Source organism: Eptatretus burgeri, chromosome 4 (assembly GCF_056783735.1).
Source record: "Eptatretus burgeri isolate ZD-2024b chromosome 4, Ebu_testis_v1, whole genome shotgun sequence".
Lineage (NCBI taxonomy): Eukaryota > Metazoa > Chordata > Myxini > Myxiniformes > Myxinidae > Eptatretus > Eptatretus burgeri.
Genome location: NC_140964.1, coordinates 113,118,424 through 113,142,798, shown reverse-complemented (window position 1 = coordinate 113,142,798; position 24,375 = coordinate 113,118,424). Strand labels below are relative to the sequence as shown.

The window sequence follows — 24,375 nt, the reverse complement described above, 5'->3', positions numbered from 1 at the left end:
GAATCAATTCGTCCTTGTCACACACCAAACCTGTCCGCCAAGTTTCATCGGAATCCGTTCACAACCTTTTGAAATATCGTGCTATATATCATTGCTGGCCCCATCTCTCAATGGTGAAGAATCACTTCAAAAATTCGAGTAGTCGGATCCGGATCCGGATCTTCAAAATCTAATCAGTTCGTTTCGTCCTTGTCGCACACCGAATCTGTCCACAAAATTTCATCCGAATCTGCCCACTAATTTTTGAGATATGGTGCACACAAACAAAACAACAGAGAAAGACAAACAGACAGAAAGGGGTGAAAACATAACCTCCTTCACCTTCAGTGGCGGAGGAAATTAATATCCTCACTTTCAATGCCACGTCTACTCTACTGTTGGTGTTTTCTCCATTCCATTTTGTTCCATTCTATTCCGCTCCAGCTCTTCCTCCGCTTTGTCGACAATTTTTATTTTTAAACCTTGAAATTTTCTGCACTGTCCCAACACTTTTGGTAATATCATGAATAGACATTTGCACATTCCTGTACATTAGTTCTGTGTAGCTACACAGGAAGTATACACGAGGAGTTCAAATCGATATCCGTGTGATAACGTCCCAATAAAAAAATGCTACAATTACAACGATAGTATACGAGAGTTGTACTCTCATATACCGCAGTAGTCTGCGGAGAATTACTCCAGGAAAGGAATGTTATTTTTTGCCTGGGGTGTAAATGCTGAGTGATAAATTTGAACAGAAGTCTCAGAAAATTTAACATGAAGGGCCATCCCCTCTATGCACTTTATTAAAAATTATTATACAGTGCGAGTGTAATCAGAGTGGTTAATGGGGTGGAGTTTCAAGGTGATAATAGGAAAACAAAGTAATGTATCGTATGATTTCTGTTGAAGCCAACCTGATCGTACAGGAAAGTTCTTCCAACCGAATGTCTTGTCAAGCGCTGTGCTCGCAACAATGGCCCATGGAAGATCACAATCATTTCTGCCACTGAGATTCGTGCAGTCCGATGACTGCGTTATGTCCCACCTTGCCGATCTATATGGAATGAAATCAAACGTTATCCCGACTCAGCGTGTGCGAGTGCCGACTCGTGAACTCTTACTCGGATCTGTGGTCGAGAATGGATGCTCAAATTGCTGATGTTTCATGGACTGTGCCCTCCGTAATCCCATTTTATCTTGGTGGAATTCCACAATGAGGAAACAATGGACATCACATCTGCCTTCACTGTAAAAAAAAAACAAAAGTAGCTGCAACGTCTCCTTTTGCCAATCGTTGCTTTCAGAATTTAACATCCTACGTTTGTTGAAAGTCATTCAATTATAAAATTATGTTTGCAAGAAAGTGCTTTAGAGATCCTTTTTAAAATTTGCATCGTTAACGGAACATTAGTTGGGACTGTTTCTCCGCTCAGAATTGACAACTCGGCTGAAAAATATCAGATGGCTGGGTTGTGGGGGGGGGTTTCCACCAATGTTGACTCATGGACATGTGTTTGCATCATGAGAGAAGGGATGAGATTGCATCTAAGAATTGTGTGAAATGGACGAGTACTCAATTTCAGCAGTATGTGTAATATTCACATAGCAAATTTGACAAACACAAAGTGTGCACATGAAAGTCTCAAAATCTCAGGATTTGACCGACGCCCCACTGAGATGATGCAGGAGTTAGAACGTTCCAGGGAGGTCATGAGGGATTCAAAGCATGGAGGGAATGGGTGGAGTTGGGTGGGGTTGGGGGCATAAGGAAATTAATTTGAGGGAAGTTTGAGGTTGGCAGAGTAGAAAAAGAAGGAAATGATGTAGTGCTCACATGTAAATTACAAAGGAATGAAGTGGAAGTGGCATCAACCATGATTTCTCAATGAAACGTCGAGAGGGGTGTGGTGGCCATTGTGGGAGAGGAAGTGAAGCAACGTTTCGGGCACGAGCCCTTCAAAGCAAGAGAGTTTTTGGTTCCCTCTGAGTTTTGTACGAGAGATTATTTAATTGTCCTTCTCTCAATTAATGAAAATGTGGACGATGGAGTAACTAACTAATACACAAGTCGCTGACACCTGTGTGCAATTGAATCGAGATTACCGTCGAGGATTATAAGAAATTTGTCTGAGTGCCAACTGCCATTTGAAAAAGTCACACACAAATGTGTTTACCTAATTTAAAAGTTCCTTGTCTCACTGCCGTGAGTCTTACTACAAGTGATCTTCACGGAATCGGTAGTTCTGGTGTTTTGAGCAGTCTGGGGACCTACCTTGTGCTCACTAATTGGTGTAGATCTACAGGTGAACACAGGGGAATTCTCTGGCCAAAAAGGGAAAAACTGGAACCACTGACAAACATTACTCAGCCTCGGGTTCCTGGATTGCCTATACATAGTGAATAGATGATGTGTTTAAATGCATTGATTTGTAGTGTTGAGAAAGTTATGAGAAAGTCTGAAGGAAATCCTCATGTGCTCAGTTTTAGACTGAGGATGATAAGTTTATGTTGAACATTCATCTTGTGTTTGAAATAAACCAGCAGGATACACGTCTCTGACGGGTTCGTAGATGTCTCACCTCAAATGAGCAATTTCTTTGAGTGCGTGTTGGTAGAAACGGGAATTCAACATAAAGTGATGATGTGGTCCGTGACGCGTGCTACACGTTTAACTTATGGAGGATAGACAATGGCAGTCCGCTCAGAAGAAGAACTAATGTCCGTGATTCAAATTGGCAAATACACTGACATTTCATGTCAGATCGTTACCTTCGATATCTCGATCCATTGTGGTTTGTGTTTGTGTTTGTGATGGAGAAATGAAATGAATGTGCGAAGGTGAACGATGTTATGGTTTCACCCCGTTCTGTCTGTCTGTTTGTTTGTTTGTTTGTTACTTACGAAATCTTAAGATTTCGTAAGTATATTGATCACTTCCATCCTCTGTTTGTGTGTTTGTTTGTAGGCACGATAACTCGAGAACGGAAGAAGCTACCAATGTCAAATTACACCACGTGATTCAGGAGGGTGATGGCTAGCGCTGATTAGATTTTGGTCAAAATCGGTCAAAGGTCAAGGTCACGGTGAGGTCAAACATTCGATTTTTAATGGTTTGGTACAGAATCATCGTATAAACTTCTGGTTTGCGTCGCTACCTTCTCAAGAGACAGCTTTTATTAGACAAGGTCAGAGGTGAAGTTGACGATTTCGTAAGTACCAGTCTATGACTGCTTGTTTATTTGTTTGTGTGCTGGATATTTCAAAATTTTGTGCACGGATCCCGATGAAATTTTGCGGATAGGTTGCATGTGTGACAAAATGATTTGATTTTGGTGAATACCCAGATCCGGATCAGACTACTATAACTTTTTAGTGATTCTCCACCATTGGGAGATCGCGCCAAAAACAATATATGGTAAGATATCTCAAAAAGTCGTGGACGGATTCGGATGAAACTTGGTGGACATGTTGGGTGTGTGACAAGGACGAATTGCTTCGATTTTGATGAAGATCCGAATCCGGATCTGAATAAGATAATTATTGAATTTTTTTAAGTGATTCTTCACCATTGAGAGCTCGGGACAAAATGATATAGTACTGCACAGCATGATATTTCAAAAATGTATTGGGCCCGATATGTTCTCGTGGATCAGACATTGTGTGGCGGAGGTATGCGCTCCACCGAGTGCCCTTCTAGTTTTGTAAATGGTGCCATGCACACCTTCAACATTTTGGCGTTGACGTGACACCAGCAATGTAAGCGTTTGTAAAGGTTAAGATCTCCTCATTACCTCCACAAAATCGCGTGAGAAGGCCCCAACCCGGTATTAAAGTTCAAGATATTTTCTTCTCAACGCACATTCATTTCAAATGATAAATGCTGCTATAATTACCGATATGTTGTATATAATAGGGCTAATGCTGTCTGTCTGTCCATCCCACCCTGAAACACGGAAACACTCCTCTGAGAGAAAAATCTCGAGAGTAAAAGCTGCTTCAAATTAATACCGATGGGAAAATTATAATCTTTTCAATCTTCTTCTTCTTTCGGCTGCTCCCGTTAGGGGTCGCCACAGCGGATCATCCGTATGATCCGCATTGTGATTTGGCACATGTTTTACGCCGGATGCCCTTCCTGACGCAACCCTGGTCGCCTCTTACGACACAGGGATATGGTACACCTATTTTAACCGGGGTATACACCGGCTCAGTACACTGGTACTCACTTCGCCGACCTCGGAACGATGACAGGCTGAGTCAACCCCCTGGTGTATTAATTCAGTGGCCCAACGGGGCTTGAACTCAGGACCTTTTGGATCCCAAGCCGCTGCCCTAACCACTGCGCCAACACCAGGCTAAAATTATAATCTTTTCAATCCGACAATAAATTTAACCTGGGCGGTGTATAGGCAGCAGACCGCTGCCCTGATCGCTCCCAATTTTGTTTTTTTCTTTGCCGTTGACTATTCGTTAGCCACCCATTTTAAAGTCTTTCAACCAACGCAAGATTCATATTTTTTCGTGTTTTTTTTACATCGTGGTATTTTTACCACGGGATTTTATTCGTAATTATCCCCCGCCAACTTCGTATAGAAATGAGTTCCGTCCGTCCGTCCCTCCGTCACATTTCGTTTCCGGAGCTTAACTACAAATCCCCTCAAGATATATTTACGAAATTTGGTACACATATCAAGCAAGTGGTGAGCTGGTGCCTTTTGATATTTTCTAATTGATAGGTTACATGGTTTGGCAGCCATGTTGGATTCAAGAAAAATATTAAATAATGTTTTCTCTGGAATCACATAACCAAACGAAGTGAAAATTTGCAACTGTCATCTTCCATCATGTCTGCATACATAGTAAAAATTATGACGTCACAAGTCACATGGTTTGGCGGCCATCTTGGATAGAAAAACACACCTCATCCGATTAACATGAAAATTCACAGACATATTCCACTGGGGGAATGGAGGCAGAATATAAATTTATGATGTCATAGGTCACATGGTTCGTCAGCCATCTTGGATTGAAAATAAATTTTAAAAATCTTCCCCAGAACGGCTGGACAGATTGAAGCAAAATTTCACATACACTTTCCCCAAGACATCCTTTCAGAAGTTTGTTAATTTCTAATTGATAGGTCACATGGTTTGGCGGCCATATTGAATTTACCCTAAAACCTTCAAACATCTTCTCCAGAACGGCTGGTCAGATCAAGGGGAAACTTCACATACATATTGCACACGCTTAGGGAATATAAGTTTGTTAATCCTCATTTACTATGGCAGGTGATATCGAAGACTTTGTCTTCAACGGATGCTAGTTTATTTTTTCATCATGCACTTACGATTGATATTGATACATCGACACAGCATGTGGGATTTGAACCTGAGATCCCAGCATTAAATGCTGCATCTAATGATCAATATCAGAAAATGTACGATTCTGTTCTGTAACTTAATTTTTTTTCAACTAATGTTCACACAAATTAAATATAAAATCATGATTATGATGACAAGGTGATTAAGCACATTGTAAGCCCCACTGCAACTCAATGCAGCGACAGTGAGGGCAAAGTGCAAGACTTTTCTTCAGTGTTTGTGATAGTTTTGTCTGGTTCTCATTTTGTCTCATGGTTCCTTGGGACAGCGCAACTTATGCTTTTTCCTGCTATCCCCATGCACGACCTCGGTCCAAACTCATAGCTTCTCTGTCCCACGGCAGCCTTCGTAGTTTTGTCCACGTGACATCTCGCAGAAGGGCAAGTTGGGTCACCGTGTGTCTGCCTCTCCAGATGCCCGATAAATAGACAAATGGGGGCAGCGGTTTAAGAGCAAACACCCTGACTGCCGGTGCTCTGAAAAATCGTCTTTCAGGTCAAGAGTTGAATCGCCATGAAATGTTGCTCCAAACCAGTAGTTCCTGCTCGGTTGTGCCCTTTGGGACTACTCAGGTTTGGCCTTAGGAACTACTCTGGGGTGCAATATTCTTGGAGAAAAGAGAGTGGGTTTGTTGCTGGGAAGTGGTGAGGAAAAAATTCAAAGAAATCTGACCAGGCATAATGTGTTAATGCAAAGGCAATAACCATGGTAACAACTACCAAATGCACTTTACAAGGCTGTAACTTGTTTTGTTTAACAACATTCCTGTGTACAATTTCTCCGTAATGAAACCGTGCGGTCTGCACAGCCTGTGTAACAGCAAGCAATGCCTGAGTGGTCGTGCTGTTCGTTCCTTGCGATGTTAGCGATAGCACATCGAATAGAGGAGCATTTATGTTGAAATTTACTCTCACTTCCTCGAGCGTGAAGCCAGGGTGTTCGCTTGACATTCCATTAGCCAAGCTCTGCTGTCAGAGAGCTGGACTGAGAGACACCTGGACCTGCGATCATCCTCAGTTTCTATTATATACATGCGCTTGAGAATGAAATGAATGTTGAAATGTTGTCCAAAAATGTGTATATGTTGCAGATGTGTATATGTTGTCGTGTACACGTTGTCATGTAAAACGTGTGTATGTTGTCCAAAAATCAATGAAATGGATGTTGTCCAAAAATAAAAGTCCTGTTTGACCCTCCATGAGACAATTGATGACATATACTGAAACAGAGCGTGCATTCCTCGGACGCAAATGATGCACGCTTCGTGTACGGATGCAGATGATCATTGTAGCGTGGGTTGTTCTTTTTTCCTGTAAGGAATCAGTTTTCCTCCTGCTCATCCTGTGTTCCGTTTGACTCCATAAATCCTTCTCTTCCTTCTCCGATCTGCTAATTCTGTGGCACCACTGACATTACAAACACATTCCTGTCTGGAACACCAAAAGGTGTTTGTGATGGAGTTTAGAACAGCGTACTTCATTCACGCTGGAATGTTAACTCCACGGTGTTGTTGTTTTCTTTCTTTGTCCAAGCCGGCACTCTGGACTCACATCTACTGCCTGAGTATGCTTTAGTTTTGATCATTGGAGATGGATAGAATCAGAATTGGTTAAGGACCTTCTCAACGTGGTGACCCTTGTGTCTGTATTTCGTAATTATAATGAAATGCCTCAAAGTATGCTTATCGGCCTTGAGAGTACATCGTTACATTCACACTAAAGAGGACATTAATGATGGCTTCAGGCCAGAGTGAATAAAACACTTGTCCTTCGCAGTCAGCGTTTTGTGCTGCGCACGCCGCGGCCTCGCCAGTGATGGTTGCGTAACATAGCTTTGACAAATAGTCCATTTTTCGTGAATATTAGTAGCATTGAGGAGCATTATCGTTACCACTCTAACACTCGATGCTAAGTACAAAGAAACATCAATGTACTTCGGAATTACAAAGACATTCCTTGGCAATGGACAAATGCACACTCTATGGGATTTGAACCTGAGATCCCAGCATCATGACCTGAGCGCTGAGATGGGAGCCCCAAATGGGCGACCAAAACACCTCTGTGGAAAGGAATGCAGCTGAGTATTTATTCCCGAGCATCACATGCCCTTGTAATCTGATCTGCCATGTCGGGAATACAGCTGGCAACACAAAAAGTGAAGATGATGTATTCATCAAGTGTGAACAGCAGTTTGTATGAAACAAACCAGGACCAAAGTGATGACATATGGACATTTCCATGTTGGGAAGACTGGGTGGTTGAGTATATGGTGATTGCAGCTATGATGATATTAATATAATTATTGTTTTGAGCAGTACATCACTACTGAGCATACAAAGGAGAATGATGTGATGATAAGCAATGCTTGGTGAAGAAGAAAAATCACCATTCGTGGAGGGCCAAGGTTCTTTTTGTATTCTGGCCGATATCGAAATAGACTCCAACATTGTTGAGCAGTAACTTTTTGGAAGCTCATCTTGGCATAACACTCATTCTTTTCTATTTCCTGTGCAGCTGAACGTACATGCAGCCCACTTCAGTTTGCCTGCAATGACAGTACCACGTGCATTTCTCTTGGATGGCGTTGTGACGATGAGAAGGATTGTCCCGATGGCTCCGATGAATCGCCCAACATCTGTAAGTCCTGTGGCCTGCTTGCCAGGCGTATGCTCTGGGGATTAGAATGCCTGACCGATTTTCGAGGTTGTTTTTGGCCTCGTGCATCCAGCTGTGTGGCTGTCTCACCGCCGTGCTTTTTCTTTCTGCTCTTGTAACAGACATTACTTCTTAAACCTGGGATATTGGCCAGCCAGACATGGCATTTCCTCAAGTTTGCACGGAGGCACGGCCATAGTTTGACAATAATATTCGTAATCACATGCTAATATTGCATCAATATTTCCGACTCTGTTAGACCCTTAAATATGCTGGTGTTGCTATCAAAGGCAGTGCAGCTACAGCTCCAGAAAAAGGTGCTGTGTCCAGCTACAATGAAACAATGAAACAGACAACAATGGAGGCAAAAATCATTGAATGACGATTCAGTTGTCTCAATGATCAATCAAGCTATGCACTTTAGTCAATGCCAAATCTGTGCCGAAGGAAAGACAAATGGGCTGGCTTATTTGAGAATGTACAACAACGTTTTCCCATAAGCTTGAGAGAGCTGCAGTATGAGATAATCCAGTTCACATCATTTTGTGCTGGTCACCTGTTCTGTTAGTCTCATGCTATCTCTTCTGCTGAGTTATTTTTCGGAGCCTTTGAATGGATTACAGGTCGGTGGTGAAGCAGAATGTCATTGTAACTGGTGTTGGCTTAATGGTTAGGGTGGTGGGCTTTGGATCCTAGGATCCTGAGTTCAAATCCCACTCGGCTGTTGAATTAATACCAGGTGGGGTTGACTCAGCCTGTCATCCTTCCGAGGTCGGCGAAATGAGTGCCAACATGCTGGTATACTGTGTCGGAGTGGCTACCCATCCAGGATTGTGCCCAATAACCAAGGAGACTGCTTAAGCAGCACCAACGCTCTGCACAGAGTATGGTCCTCATGGATGGATGGAGTATGTCATTGTGGAGTCACTCCTCTTCATGGTTACCAAAAACAAAGATCCTAAATGGTCATGGAAAAGTTTGGTTTAACTGCCTGAGGTTACCAATTTAACCAGACAGCGGTCTTCGTCAGTGCTATCCTTTGAGTTCTTAAGATGACAAATAACGGAGTTCATAGTACAAACTGAGTAGTCGATTGCAGTTTGAGTACCGTAAATGCAGAGCAGCTACTCGGTGAACGTCTTCCAATCCCAGGCCACCCAAGATGTGTTTTTTACGCAGTCCAACAACGCAAGTTCCCTGAAAATAGTATCTGCTCCAGCACAACAGAAAGACTTCGGCATATGAGAATCATGGCAGCACATGATATTAAAAAAACCCATCGCTGATATAAACTTCTTGCGAATTCATCGTGTTCTCTTCCATGAGCCTCACTTCTCTAAAGAGACTAAAAAAAGTCTCCCAAATTGTTATGTCAGCGTTATCCCATCAAAGCAACTTTTTTTTTGATGCTTTGCCTTTGTGGTGCTCGGGCTGGAGAAAAAAGGGAAAAAATAAATGGCATTCTGGTTTCCATCCAATGAAAAGGGTTTCCATTACGCTGATTTGCGATTGCTGATATAAACTGCTCGGGAATGAATTGGACAATTAAATATAGTGTGGGCAGCTGCCTTGACATGTTCGAGCGGTTTGCGAGGCTCGCATGTTTTATTTCTTTTTCATGGTCCTCCATGGTTTACACATACATGGTAATTCACTATTCTTTGGTAATTCAACGCATTAGCTATTTTGATAGGTCACAGCAATTTACATCAGTGAAAAGAGGAACATGGGGAGCATTTCTTGGAAAAGTAGAGAAATGTCTCTACAATTTTTAACGTACAGAAACTATAGCTGGAAGCACCCCAGAAATTATTACTATTCTGTGTTTGATCACGAGCTGCCAGGCAAAACGTGTGTCTTGGCGAGAACACGCCGTGCTCAGACGAGTGTTTTTGCTCTGAACCCGAGATGCAGAATTCGATTTTGTGCTTTCACCAATCTTGGCAAATTTTTGTATTGTTGACGATAACAGAAGTAGGAAAATGTTTCCACAATTTCGAAATATTGGGAACTCCAGATTTTGAAGCACCACAGAAATTATTACTCTTTGGTGTTTAATTAAACACTGCCAGGCAAAACATCTGTCTTGGCTGGAGAATGCGTTGCTGAGATGAGTGTTTTTAGTTTGAACCAGCGATGCAGAATTCCACTTCGAGCTCTCACCAATGTTGGCAAATCTGTGTATTGTTGACGAACAGCACGGCATTGCCACAATTTACGATGGATCCGGTTGTAGATGGCAGGCTGCTCTGCAAGGAGTGTGTGGGTGTTTTTTGGAGGAAAGTCTTAGAAACAACCGAGTCCGTGAAACGATCGAGCACAGCGCTGAGTAACGTATGAAAAAACAGCTTTAAAATGCAGAACTCCAGTTGATAAAAGTAACTGTGCTTTATGCTTTCAACATCATAAATGCATGTCATCTCTGCTTCAAGGGGGTCTTAGTTCAGACCATTGTGGGCAGGTTTATTTTTAACATTCACCCCTTCCATTCCATCTTGACGAACATAAGGGAAACTGGATTCATTTCTGCACGTTTGCAATGTGGAAGGGCTGCTCCAACCGCCAACCCCAACCAATGCTCTTTCTTATAGACAGACATTTTAGTGTTATGTCAATCTTTGCAGCTTCTATCATCTAACAAATAATTTACCCAAGAAAAAAGAACAGAATCCAATTGGCAAGGGTGATGACAGGACATATTAAAAAAAGAAAAAATAATAATAATGATAAAAATAATAATCTTTATTAATATTTTGGCATGCCCCTTTTTTTGTTCCACCATCAGATTTTTGTTACTGCATGAAATGAAACAAGCTTTGACATATGTAGTAATCTGATGGTGGAAAATCTGATGGTGGAACAAAAAAAGGGGCGTGCCGAAATATTAATATAGATTATATTATTGTCTTCCTTAAGAGGCCCTCAAAATTCGTTTTGATGATTATGGTAGTTAAACAGTTCATGTTCTCCATTTGCAAAATGGGAGGAATTATTGCACAAAAAAGAAATAAAAATGTTTCCCATTTTTTAGAGGACCACTAAGATGAGTTTGTAAAACCTTTTGTGGAGTATGTTATTATTAATCACTATATGCCATAGTAAATTGCTCATGTTATTGAGCTGTCAATAAGCTATCAATCATAGACATATAATAAACTCACTTGAGTATTCATATCTCTATTTCAATGTGTAATATCAAGCGGTACCTTCATGATGACCTCATAAAACCGGTCTCGATGTCCGTCCATCCGTATATCTGTTCACAATCAAATCGATCTCGATGCATTTTAAGGCTTTCCGAGAGCTTTGGAGAGATTACCTACACTCCCGCACGGTGCTGTTTTTATTATTCCTACTGCACTTCATTAGAACATAGATTGTGGATGGATGCGCAGATCCCAGGAGAACAACTATAGCTGTACAGAACAATTCATATTATCAATGGAAAAAATGATATTTAATTGATATTATAATAAATTATTTATTTAAAATATCTTCAAATTTTGTGAGTTTTTAGTTTGTTGTGAAATATTAGGTCCTCGGGTCTCCGCATAGTGGCGTACAGGCTTAAGTCGTACTTCTGTTTACTACTGTAGAAAATCACATAACGATCCGATCGACATGCTGTTAAAAGTTTAAGAATCAGCTAAAATCTACAAGATATGAATATGTAGACGAAACTGATCTGGCCAGCTAAAATCTACAAGATATGAATATGTAGACGAAACTGATCCGGCCTTTTGGATCACTTTAAAGTAGGGTGCCCTGTAATTTTAATGCGCTCTATGGATCCTCCGGAACTCACGAATGGTACACGTTGTGTAGTCACGAAACTACATGGTAATGTCATCAAAGTGGAGCTACTGCGGGACAGTCGAAGGGGAAAACCTGAATGATAATCAATGGATAAAAATGATATAATATGTTGTTTAAAATACATTCATGCTATCTGTCTTTTACCATATGTTGCCAGTGACGCCCGTCCAAGACGGGCACCTTTACTAGTATATTATATATTGTATATAACAATATATATAATATATAATTATATATATTAGAAAATACATCTTATTTTGGCTGCTCCCATTAGGGGTCGCCACAGCGGATCATCCGTTATGATCCCCATAATGATTTGGCACAGGTTTTACGCCGGATGCCCTTCCTGATGCAACCCTGGTCACCTCTTACGACACAGGGATATGGTACACCTATTCTAACCGGGGCATACACCGGCCCAGTATACTGGTACTCACTTCGCCGACCTCGGAAGGATAACAGGCTGAGTCAACCTCCTGGTGTGTATTAATTCAAGCGGCCAACCGGGCTTGAACTCAGGACCTTTTGGATCCCAAGCCGCTACCCTAACCACTACGCCAACACCAGGCTTTATTTGAAATATATATATATATATATATATATATATATATATATATATATATATATATATATATATATATATATATATATATATATCTGTCTATATATCTATATATATATATATATATATATATATATATATATATATATATATATATATATATTTTTTTTTTTCAACCACAGAAACACACTGACTCGATGACACGACACTGACGTCATGTACATAAATTATACTATAAATTAATTATGCATAAATTATGACATGTATATATATATATATATATATATATATATATATATATATGTATATATATATATATATGTATTTACAAAGACGAGCTTACTTTAGGAATACTTCACACTCAGCAGCTTTCGAAGTAAAATTGGATGAAAAACAAAGTATTATCTGCTCTCACCAACCCGAACAGAGCATGCTCGACAGCATGATGCTTCTCAGAGGGTGCCTCTGCTACATAGCACAGGTACAGCATGATGCTTCTCATAGGGTGCCTCTGCTACATAGCACAGGTACAGCATGATGCTTCTCATAGGGTGCCTCTGCTACATAGCACAGGTACAGCATGATGCTTCTCATAGGGTGCCTCTGCTACATAGCACAGGTACAGCATGATGCTTCTCATAGGGTGCCTCTGCTACATAGCACAGGTACAGCATGATGCTTCTCATAGGGTGCATCTGCTACATGGCATGGCTGCAGCATTTTGCTTGCATTTACTCACTAACTTCACTTTTCGCCCTTGCAATTGCTATTTTACGGATGAACATTTTGCATTACCCTGAAACATGAAACATTCCACACCATTCGATAATTGGCTGTGTTTGTCTGCAGCACATTGAGTACAGTATTTATAAACAATTGCTGCACTTTTCACTCTCCATACTTCATTCTGATGGGTCCTTCACTTTACTACCTTCACTTGTGATGTCAGCTTTACCATGCAAACTTTACATTCGATGCGTCCTTCATTCTGCAAACTCAATTTGCAATTCATCCTTTACTCTTGAAACATCTCTTTTGATGAATCTTCTTCGGACTTCACTGGCGATGGATGCATCCTTCACCTTTACAAACGATCTCCACAAAATTTATTTTTCAGCGAGAAAATGGAAAACCTCAAAAAAAACAACTCAAGGAAATTGCTGCCATATGTACTTGAAGTGACTTCAATGGCCGCTAGTCTTGGAAAACGGGAGTGAAATGCAGATTTAAAGGATTACAAATCTTGCCCGTTGTGGTTATGATTGGGCCTTGAGAGAATTTGTAATCATTGGAAGATTTAATTTGGGGTTACTTCATGAGTCGATTCAAGTTTGAAGTTATTTATCACCATGTGATCTCACTCAACACCTCAGTTCTTCCTTTTCCAATTTCCACTCCATCATTTGTTGGCCTCCATTTTGCAATTAAAGACCCCTTTTATGGCATGTCACCCATGATCTTTGCAAATGGCACTCATTTATTTACTCGATTCCAAGCCCCGGATCATCTGTTTCTTGTACATTTGGGGGAAGTTGGATGCAGAGCAAATTGAGAAAAAATACCGATTTGAGAAAGGGAAAGGAAGGTAGTCAGATAGTACAGGAAATCGAGTTTGGAAAAAAATGGCAGAGGAAATATGTAGACAGGTGGCAGGATGCTCAATAAAAAGGGTTGTGGGGGCAAAGGGTGGTGGGGGGGGGGAGGAGGAGGGCGAGGTGGAGAGATTTGTGGCGGTTTCATAGAAAGAAATTGGGACTTTTTTTAGACAAGAGGCTGAGGATGTGGTTGGAGGGCCAGAGCAGCAGTGGATGGTTAATGGAAGGGAAAGATTGAAGTTTTTTTTTTAATATTAATAGCAGGAGCTTGGAGAGAAAGATGGAAGAGCTGGAGGCTAAAGTGGTTGGTGAGGGGGTATGACATAGTTGTTGCAAGTGAGACATGGTTTAGTGAGCAATCCAACTGGAGGATGGGAATTTCAGGCTACAGGGTTTATTGGTGTGATAGAAAAAGAGAAAAATGGAGGAGGTGCGGCAATTTGTGTCAATGACCATTATTGTATTGAGAGACATGGATGACATTGAGGAGGGAATTAAGGTGAAGGATTCTGTGTGGCGATAGATTGAAGATTGTACAGAGAGTAAGATGCTTGAAGGATGCTTTTATCGCACTCCTTGTGTGATGGAAGAGCAGGAAAGATGGATACATGAAGAAATGTCCTCTCTGGACACAAACAAGGAAGATGGACAAGATGGCATTCCTCCTCATGTCTTGAAGGAGTGTGCTTCTGAACTTTAACCCGTGCTTGCTCGTTTGTTTGATTTTTGGTAAAAAAAAAACTCAAACTTTTCCTCATTCCTGGAAACATGTCTTCTTACAGCCTATTATAAGGAAGGGTGATCATTCAAACCCTTCTAACTACTGTCCTATTGCTCTGACTTCCACTATTTCCAAAGCAACGTCTTCTCAATTCCCATTTTCTCAAGCATCTTGAATCTCACCGTCTTCAATCTGACCATTAATATGGCCTTCACAAGGCAATATCTACTGGTGATAGCCTTTATTATATTATTAATATGTGGACTTCTTCTCTGAGAGATTTGGGGAATCATTTGGTGTCGGTCTTGATACAGTATCTCAAAACCCTTTGACAGAGTTTGGAATCGGGGTCTGATATCTTTCTTTTGGCTTTCCTCCTTCTCTCTCTCTCTCTCTGCTCTATCATATCGAGCTTTCTCTCCGACCGCTCTATTTCCATAATTGTCGATGGTTCAACATGTCCCTCCTTCCTTATCAACAATGGTGTTCCTCAGCGTTCTGTCCTGTCTCCAACACTCTTCCTTCTTTTTATCAGTGACCTTCTTTCTTCCACAAATGACCAAATGCACTCGTATGCTGATGACTCAACATTACATTCCTCCATGTCTTTCCCATGTGCCCCGTCTTCCCTCACTCGATCTACATCTCGTTTCATCACAGCCACCTCTTTAAATTCGGATTTGCACAAGATCGCCCAGTGTGGCAATGGTAATCAAGTTAAGTTTAATCGCGATGAGGGACCTTGAAAAATCGAATCATTTGTCAAATAAAAATTATTAGTGAAGTTTAATTTAGACCGTAAGCGCCTCCCTAAAAATATAATGTTACGTAATTTTTGAGCGGGCCCCGTTATTGGGGTTAAATATATGTGACCATGTGACGAGTCAGCTTGTTACCTTCGCAAACTTTGTTGCGAAGGTTATGTTTTGATCGCTGTGTATTTATTTATTTATTTGTGAATGTGTTTGTTTGTTTTTTTGTTATTCGCATAACTCCAAAAGTATTGAACTGAATCGCAGCAAATTTGGTGGGATGATTGGTTATTATCCGACGACCATTTGATTAGATTTTGGGAGCGATCGGGTCAAAGGTCAAGGTAAAGATCATGAAAAGGTCAAAATCGTCTTTTTACCATAGCGCGGTCAATTTGTATCCAATTTGCATGTAACTAATGCCAAAATGTTCAGAATTCAATGCCCCATCTTGTGATATGTGACATGACACAATGACGTAATAACCCTTATTAGCGGTTGGGAGTCAAAGATCAGGGGGGGGTCACGACATTGCAAAATATGCGGTTTTAGTCATAAAACGGTCAATTCTTATCGGATTTGCATGAAACCAACACCAAAATGTTTACTGTTATGTTCCCCACACTCTAATACTAATTACAAAATTAAGAGTACAAAGGTCAACAAAACCAGTTGTCATCAGATTGACTTGACACCAACACCCAAAAAGGTCAGGGAGTTCATACAGAAATTGTACAATGTACATGAATCAGTGTCAAACAGCAGGAAATTTAATGTTTTTAAGCCATCATAACACATATGAGATGGCAGATGTGGAATGGGATTAAATGCCCTCACAATCAACGGTTTCTGGGGGGTGGGGGGGGGCGCAAAATGTAGCGTTGGCGAAGGTGTGCGCTCTACTGAGTGCCCATTCTAGTTCTGATATACCATGGTAGAGGCCTACATTGATGAGAGATTTCAGAGTTAATATTTCAATAACACATTAAAAGTAGGTTTCCCAATCATACTGTTCATATTTTAGGACTGCTATAAATGCGCATTTCCTACCCGTTACTGGATTTTTAAAGCGAATTCACTTACGCTTAATGGCAAAGTCCCGGACCTCGAATGACCACAACGTTTTTTATGGCCAAAAGGTTGATTACAACAGAGAGAGAGAGAGCGGGAAGATGGAAGAGAAGGAGAAGAAGAGAGAGATACGCGCACACACGCACACATGCACACACACACACGCGTACACACACGTACACACGCACATACACACACACGTACACACATACACGTACACACACGTACACACGTACACACACACACACACACGATAACACTGAGGTAACAAATATCAAGTAAATCCCCTGTTCAGAATCACTATGATTCTTATTTAGGCTATATAATCTTATTCATTCACCTGGGAACATGGGACAGACACGGCTCTATCTAATCTTATTCATTCACATGGGAACATGGGACAGACACGGCTCTATCTAATCTTATTCATTCACATGGGAACATGGGACAGACATGGCTCTATCTAATCTTATTCATTCACCTGGGAACATGGGACAGACATGGCTCTATCTAATCTTATTCTTTCACATGGGAACATGGGACAGACATGGCTCTATCTAATCTTATTCATTCACATGGGAACATGGGACAGACACGGCTCTATCTAATCTTATTCATTCACATGGGAACATGGGACAGACATGGCTCTATCTAATCTTATTCATTCACATGGGAACATTGGACAGACATGGCTCTATCTAATCTTATTCATTCACATGGGAACATGGGACAGACACGGCTCTATCTAATCTTATTCATTTACATGGGAACATGGGACAGACACGGCTCTATCTAATCTTATTCATTCACATGGGAACATGGGACAGACATGGCTCTATCTAATCTTATTCATTCACATGGGACAGACACAGCTCTATCTAATCTTATTCATTCACCTGGGAACATGGGACAGACACGGCTCTATCTAATCTTATTCATTCACATGGGAACATGGGACAGACACGGCTCTATCTAATCTTATTCATTCATATGGGAACATGGGACAGACATGGCTCTATCTAATCTTATTCATTCACATGGGAACATGGGACAGACATGGCTCTATCTAATCTTATTCATTTACATGGGAACATGGGACAGACACGGCTCTATCTAATCTTATTCATTCACATGGGAACATGGGACAGACATGGCTCTATCTAATCTTATTCATTCACATGGGACAGACACAGCTCTATCTAATCTTATTCATTCACCTGGGAACATGGGACAGACATGGCTCTATCTAATCTTATTCATTCACATGGGACAGACACAGCTCTATCTAATCTTATTCATTCACCTGGGAACATGGGACAGACACGGCTCTATCTAATCTTATTTATTCACATGGGAACATGGGACAGACACGGCTCTATCTAATCTTATTCATTCATATGGGACAGAAACAGCTCTATCTTATCTTATTCATTCACATGGGAACATGGGACAGACACGGCTCTCTCTAATCTTATTCATTCACATGGGAACATGGGACAGACACGGCTCTCTCTAATCTTATTCATTCACATGGGAACATGGGACAGACACGGCTCTATCTAATCTTATTCATTCACATGGGAACATGGGACAGACACTGCACAAGGTTAATGAGACAGATTAGAAAATGTACTTTGAACCATTCAACAGAAAGGATGAGGGAGTTGAGTGGACAGAGGAGGTTAAAATATGTATGTATATATATATATATATATATATATATATATATATATATATATATATATATATATATATATATATATATATATATATTGTTTTGCAGGTTGTGACCACATTGCGGTCATCTTGTTTGCTTCTACATTTACACAGGACCAGTCAGGGGAACTTCCATCAGCTGAGAGTATCTATCTCAGGGGTGAGTGAGGGCTTTTAGAAGAGATCCAAGTTGGAGTAAAGGAAGTAAAGAAACAGCTACAAAAATTAATGAAAGCACCAGGTCCTGATGGAAAAGCACCAGGTCCTGATAATGTACATTCATGAGTTTTGAGGGAGGTGATAAGTGTGGTATTAGCATATATCTTTCACAACTCAGTTCGGTCAAGACACGTACCGGAGGATTGGAGAGTCGCAAATGTAACACTGTTATTTGGGAAAGGGTCCAGAGAAGAATTGGGGAACTATAGACCTGTTAGTTTGACTTCAGTTGTGGGGAAGGTGTTGGAGACATTATTAGGGAAGCAAGGAGTGGCTGTGAGTGGGAGGATGTTTAACTTGGAGGATGTAAGTAGTGAGGTACCTCTGGGGTCTTCCCAAGGACCATTATTTTTCATTCTTACCTCAAGGATTTGGACAGTGGGTTTAAGAGTCAGCTTCTAAATTTGCAGATGACACAAAGCTTGTAGGTAAGGTCGATAGCAGAGAGGGTGGTGATTTTGAAGGGTAAAGGCAAAATATGTGCAGATGAGGTTTTCAGCAGAATAGACAATTATCGACCAGGCTGAAAGTAAAGAAGAAGACAGTGAGGACAGAAATAAGGCAGGGAGGGGTCTTTCAATGAAAGACTAGCGAATGCATGGACGGATCTCACGAGAAACATCGTGACAACTGATTCTGATTCTGATGGACCACAGTCTGTTACAAACTGTCGTGTGTTGCTGAAGCAGTTTCTTGGCAAGTGTTATACTTGGTCATTTACCATTGCCTTCCCAGCATTAGTTAGGGCAGGAATTTGTCATTTGTTCACGGTGCCGGCGATAGCTCGCCTACTCCTTGTGAAGGACTGGGGTGAGTGTGTGTACCTCCATGCCATCGTGCTCGCCTGCAGTAAGAGTAAATAGGTTTAAATTGGAATTATATCGGTACCCAGATTCATTGAAGATGGTGAGTTACAGGGATATTGGTAATACTTGGAGGTAGTTTGCTTGGGGATTGCTGATAGTATCTGGTGGTGTTGTAGCCGAATGGTCTCCTTGTGAGCCAAAGTAGCTTGAAATTCCTTTTTTAAAAGGTAGAATGGGTTTGGAAGGAGGAGATAAAAAGGAAGGGAAGGGAATGTGGAGGTAGAGGGAGGGCCTATCGTTGCATCATTGCGCTTGCTTACTGTAGATGGCCGCAAATGCTGCTTTCAGAAGTAAGTTGTACATCAATGAAACCCCTACCCATAACATTAGCCAAATGGGCGACCATTTCATCACCTTGCCAATTAGACTTCCGGTGTTATCCGAAGCTGACAAATGAAGAGGTGACAGTGTAACAGGCGAAATGAAGATAACGATCATGAGCATACATCACTGTAAATCACAGCGCTCACCCAATCACCTCCACCACATGCACCCATATTTATCGTGGATGGTATCCCATGATTGGTTACATTAACTATTTTCTTACTTGTTTATTTTTGCTTGAGAATGGTTTAACTGGTCTCACTATGGAGGCTCACTCCCAAGTTATGTTTTCTCATTTTTGGGGGGTGAGGAGTGGGGGTCGGGGGTCGGGGGGGGAGTGAAACATTGCACTGCATATGGTGCTTGTAAAGAGTATGTCTGTATGACAACGTATTCACTGAAATTAATTTCCTGCAGCATGCCAGCAATTACAGGACCGTTCACCACATCGACGTTTCTTGAAATGTTTAAACCAATGCCTTCCAGATGACCAACTTTTTATTTCTCGCTTCCTTTGCCGATGTAACCACCTTGCAGAGGCTGTTCCGTCTCACTCTTCCCTCCAGGGCTTCAAGCAAGCAGTGCACAGGCATCTCTTGTCATCCTTATTTATGACCCATGATCCTTATTACCCCCATTTACCTTTCCTAACACAACTATCTTCCTTGATAATTTGTCTCTTCCCTTCCACCCTTCCCTCTTTTCCCGTTCGTTCATTCCCTTGACATTTTCCCACTGTCAGTTCTGCCTTGCTCTTCCATAAACCTCATCCCTGTAAAAAAATTTTTTATTGCCCTCTGACCTCCTGGACATTTTTCCATGACGGTGGTTGAGGCTCATGGAAGAGCTGAACGACAGAGGGATGAGGGTGACACACCCACGATAGAGCAGACGGAACAGGTAGACAAGAGACGGGAAGGAAAGTACATGTGGGCATAATAAGTACGGACATACGGACAGGGCAAGGGAGTACAGGGGAGTAAGTAGATGAGGGATGTGTATTCAGACAGGAAAATGCAATAAACAGGGTAAATGTGGGAAAGAGTGCAAGTGGACTGGAGAGGAGACTCAGAAAGAAGTCAAAAAAAAAAATCAATGATGGATTTTCTGGCTTTGCTTGTAATTTGGAGCAAGCTCAATAGCCTGTAGTAGTTGATAGGATCTACTTTTGCACCCTTCTTGTGTACAGGATTGATGTTTGCTGACTTCCATGCAGACAGTGGGCGGCCAAAGGAGGAGGCTAGACTATGCAGGGCAGATAGAGGGGAAGCATGAACAGCAGAGCATTATTTGAGAACATGGGCACTCATGCAATCTGGGCCTATCTCCGAAGCAGCACGAAGACCGGGCAGAACGGTTTCTACATTCTCGAGTGAGGTCACAAAGCCAAGTGGACAGTGGGCTCTTTGGGGGGTATGATAGGGACAGAAAGGGGGTGAATATAGTAAGTCTACATTTTGGGAATTTAACCAGAAAGGCTGTATCGTTGGAGAACGCCTACATCGTAGAGCAGTTGGATGGATCTCGGGGGGGATGGAAGAGGGGAGGATAGCTGTTGAAAGATTGAGAGGGCTATCAGATGCATCACGACAGGAGAGGCAGTTAAAAAAGGTAGAATTTATCTTGAAGATTTTCCTTAATTGCCCCTAACAATGAAAAAAAGTATGTCCCAGTTATTGCACAATTCCGTTGGAAAGCAATGTATCATAATTACTCTCGTAATCCCATAAGAGTTTGGCCATAACATTTTTTGACGGGATTCGCACGATAGGGGAACATTGTGGCACTTCCACTCGATTCTTCATTGCTTGGTTTTGGGATCAAAATTAATTAACCTTCCAAATTGATGCATTTAACCGTGATCATAATTTTTTTTGTTATATATTTATTATGTACTTGCAAATACCACCTGTTGCTTCACTGATGGAGATACTAAGAAAAAGGGGGTTGGAGGAAGAGGGGTGAAGAGTGAGAAGGGTTTGGGAAGAGAGGGGGGAGAGTGAAGAGGTGGAGGGGAAAAGCGTGAGGGGGGTGTGGGAGTGAGGTGGGATATGGGAGCGAGGAGGGGTGTGGGAGCGAGGAGGGGTGGGGGAAGGGAAGACAGTGCAAGGTGAGAGGAAGTGAAGGCAGACGTGCGATGGAGCATTAATTAAGATTCATACTGTCTCGTCAAAACTATTCTGCAAAGAATAAGAGTGAAGATAGAAACAAAATTATGGCTGAAATCTATTTTCTCCCGGACATACTATAAATATGGCCCAGAGACAAACACCGTGAGGACAGGTCCAGAGCCAAAACCCGCTGGATGCATCCGGAGCCAAGCCGTCTGGAGACAAACACTGCTCGGACACACCCGGAGAAAAACTCCCATCCGGATGCGTCCGGAGACAAACTCCCATCCGGACACGTCCAGAGAAAAACACCACCCCGACGCGTCCGGAGACAAACACCATGCTGACGCGTCTGGAGACGAGCACCGCCACGACTCGTCCAGAGACGAGCACTGCCCCGATGCGTCCGGAGACAAGCACCGCCATGACACGTCCGGAGACAAACACTGCCCCGATGCATCTGGAGACAAACACTGCCCCGATGCATCTGGAGACAAACACTGCCCCGATGCATCTGGAGACAAACAATGTCCCGACGCGTACGGAGACAAACACCGCCCTGATGCGTCCGGAGACAAACTCCTGTCTGGACATATACACTGCTCGAACACTTTTGGAGACAAACACTGCTTGGACATGTCAGAAGACAAACTCCCATCCGGACATAAACACCACCTGGACACATCCGGACACAAACTCCCATCTGGATACATCCGGAGATAAATACCATGCAGACACGTCCAGAGACAAACCCCTCCCAGACAGATCTGGAGACAAACACCATCTAGATATAACCACCATCTGGATATGGTGACAGAGAGAAAAATAAGAGGAGGGTAGATTGAGAGAGGTATGGGAGGAGGGTGCTGCACTTTATTGGGAGGGGGTAGAGCAAGGATGGGACAAAGAGAGAGATGGGAGTTCGCAGAGAGAATATGTTATGCTTTATGAACAACACACACACACACACACACACACACACACACACACACACACACACACACACACACACACACACACACACACACACACACACACACACACACACACACACATTAGTGCGAGGCCGATATCTCAACAACTTTTGGGGAAACTGCAGGGTGGAGTCGGTGTGATTACCGACGACAGTAGATACTGAATACAACCCAAAAACCTTTTGTAGCTTTTCCCGAAAAACAACGTTGCATTTATATAGATGTTTCAGGGAGGTGTTCACAAATATTAATCTTTATAAATAGTTGCATGTGACGGGTGGAATTTTTTTTTTTTAGCTCAGTAATTTAGGTCAGGTCAGGTCAGGTATGGGAGCATGTGCCGGAGCAGAGCGTCGCTGCGTCCACTTTCCACCGGTACTCCAGGGGCCTCCGTCTGGCCATCCTGAGGCAGATGCCTGCCTGGCCCATCTCCATCTCCTTGAGATGCCGATCAATCTACTGCAACCACGAGGCACGTGGTCGGCCCATTGGCCTCTTCTACTCATGAGGCTCCCTCGCAGAGAGAATCTGTTGAGCAGGATCAGCATCAGGAAAACAAGCCACATGTCCACAGAGCTGCAGCTGACGCTCACTGATTATGCAGGTAACAAATCTCATTTGAGTCTCTCTCAGCAACCGCTCATTGGACACAAAGTTCGACCAGCGATAGCCAAGGATTCTCCCAAGAGACCTGATACCAAAGGAATTAAGTCTCCATTTCAGATCCCTGGTCAGAGTCCATGTCTCGCATCCATAGAGCAAGAATGGAAGCACCAAGGAACTGAAGACTCAGACATTTGTCCTCCCGCACAGCGGCACACCCCATGATCCAATGAATCTATGACTCCCCAGGCCTGACACAGACATCTGTTGACCTGTGGCTCACAGTCAGCAGAGATATGAATATCACTGCCAAGGTAAGTGAATCTCTCCGTGATCTCAACATCCTCGCCGCAAACAGGTACAGACAGGATAGCAGCATCCAAGATGTCATTGTAAGTCTGGAACTTAATTTTGACCCAGGAAACCCATAATCCCAGCAGCTCCGACTCCTTATTCAGCACATTGAGGACCCACAAAAGGATATCTGGAGTCTCCGCAAAGATGACTGCATCATCTGCGAAATCAACGTCAGAGATCTTGACATTTCCAAACAATGCACTGCAGCTTGATTTCTCCGACATCCTCCCCAGAAGGCAGTCCATACAGGTGCTGAAAAGTGTGGGGGCCAGTACACACCTCTGACGAACTCCAGTACAGCTGGGAATATGTCAGAGATGGTATCACCACATGTCACAGCACTCTCAGTACCAGAGTATAGTTCAGATATCACATTGATCAGTTTTGGTGGCACGCCACGAAGACCAAGAATCCTCCACAGGGCATCCCAATTCACTGAATCAAATGCTTTGCAGAGATGAACATAGGCTGCAAGCAGCCCATGCCAAAACTCTCATCTGGGTTCGGTGAGGACCCCAAGAGCAAGGATCCCGTCAATCATTAACCTCTTTGGTGTAAAGCCTGGCTGCTCTGGATGCTGGTGCTCAAGCTGATGATGGTGAACCCTGTCAATAATTTTCCGAGCAAAGACCATGCCCGGCACTGAGGGCACCATCACCCCTCGGTCG

The 24,375-nt window shown here is 42.4% G+C and overlaps 1 protein-coding gene across 8 annotated transcripts in view; it reads left to right on the top strand.

Annotated features, from left to right (window-relative positions):
- Positions 1 to 24,375, top strand: part of LRP1 (LDL receptor related protein 1) — a 583,330-nt gene that overhangs the window by 217,230 nt on the left and 341,725 nt on the right. For all 8 annotated transcript variants that reach the window (XM_085879746.1, XM_085879744.1, XM_085879750.1 and 5 more), the window contains one exon: positions 7,880 to 8,002. In XM_085879746.1, the coding sequence (XP_085735872.1) occupies positions 7,880 to 8,002 (123 nt within the window). The remainder of the gene's footprint in view (positions 1 to 7,879; positions 8,003 to 24,375) is intronic.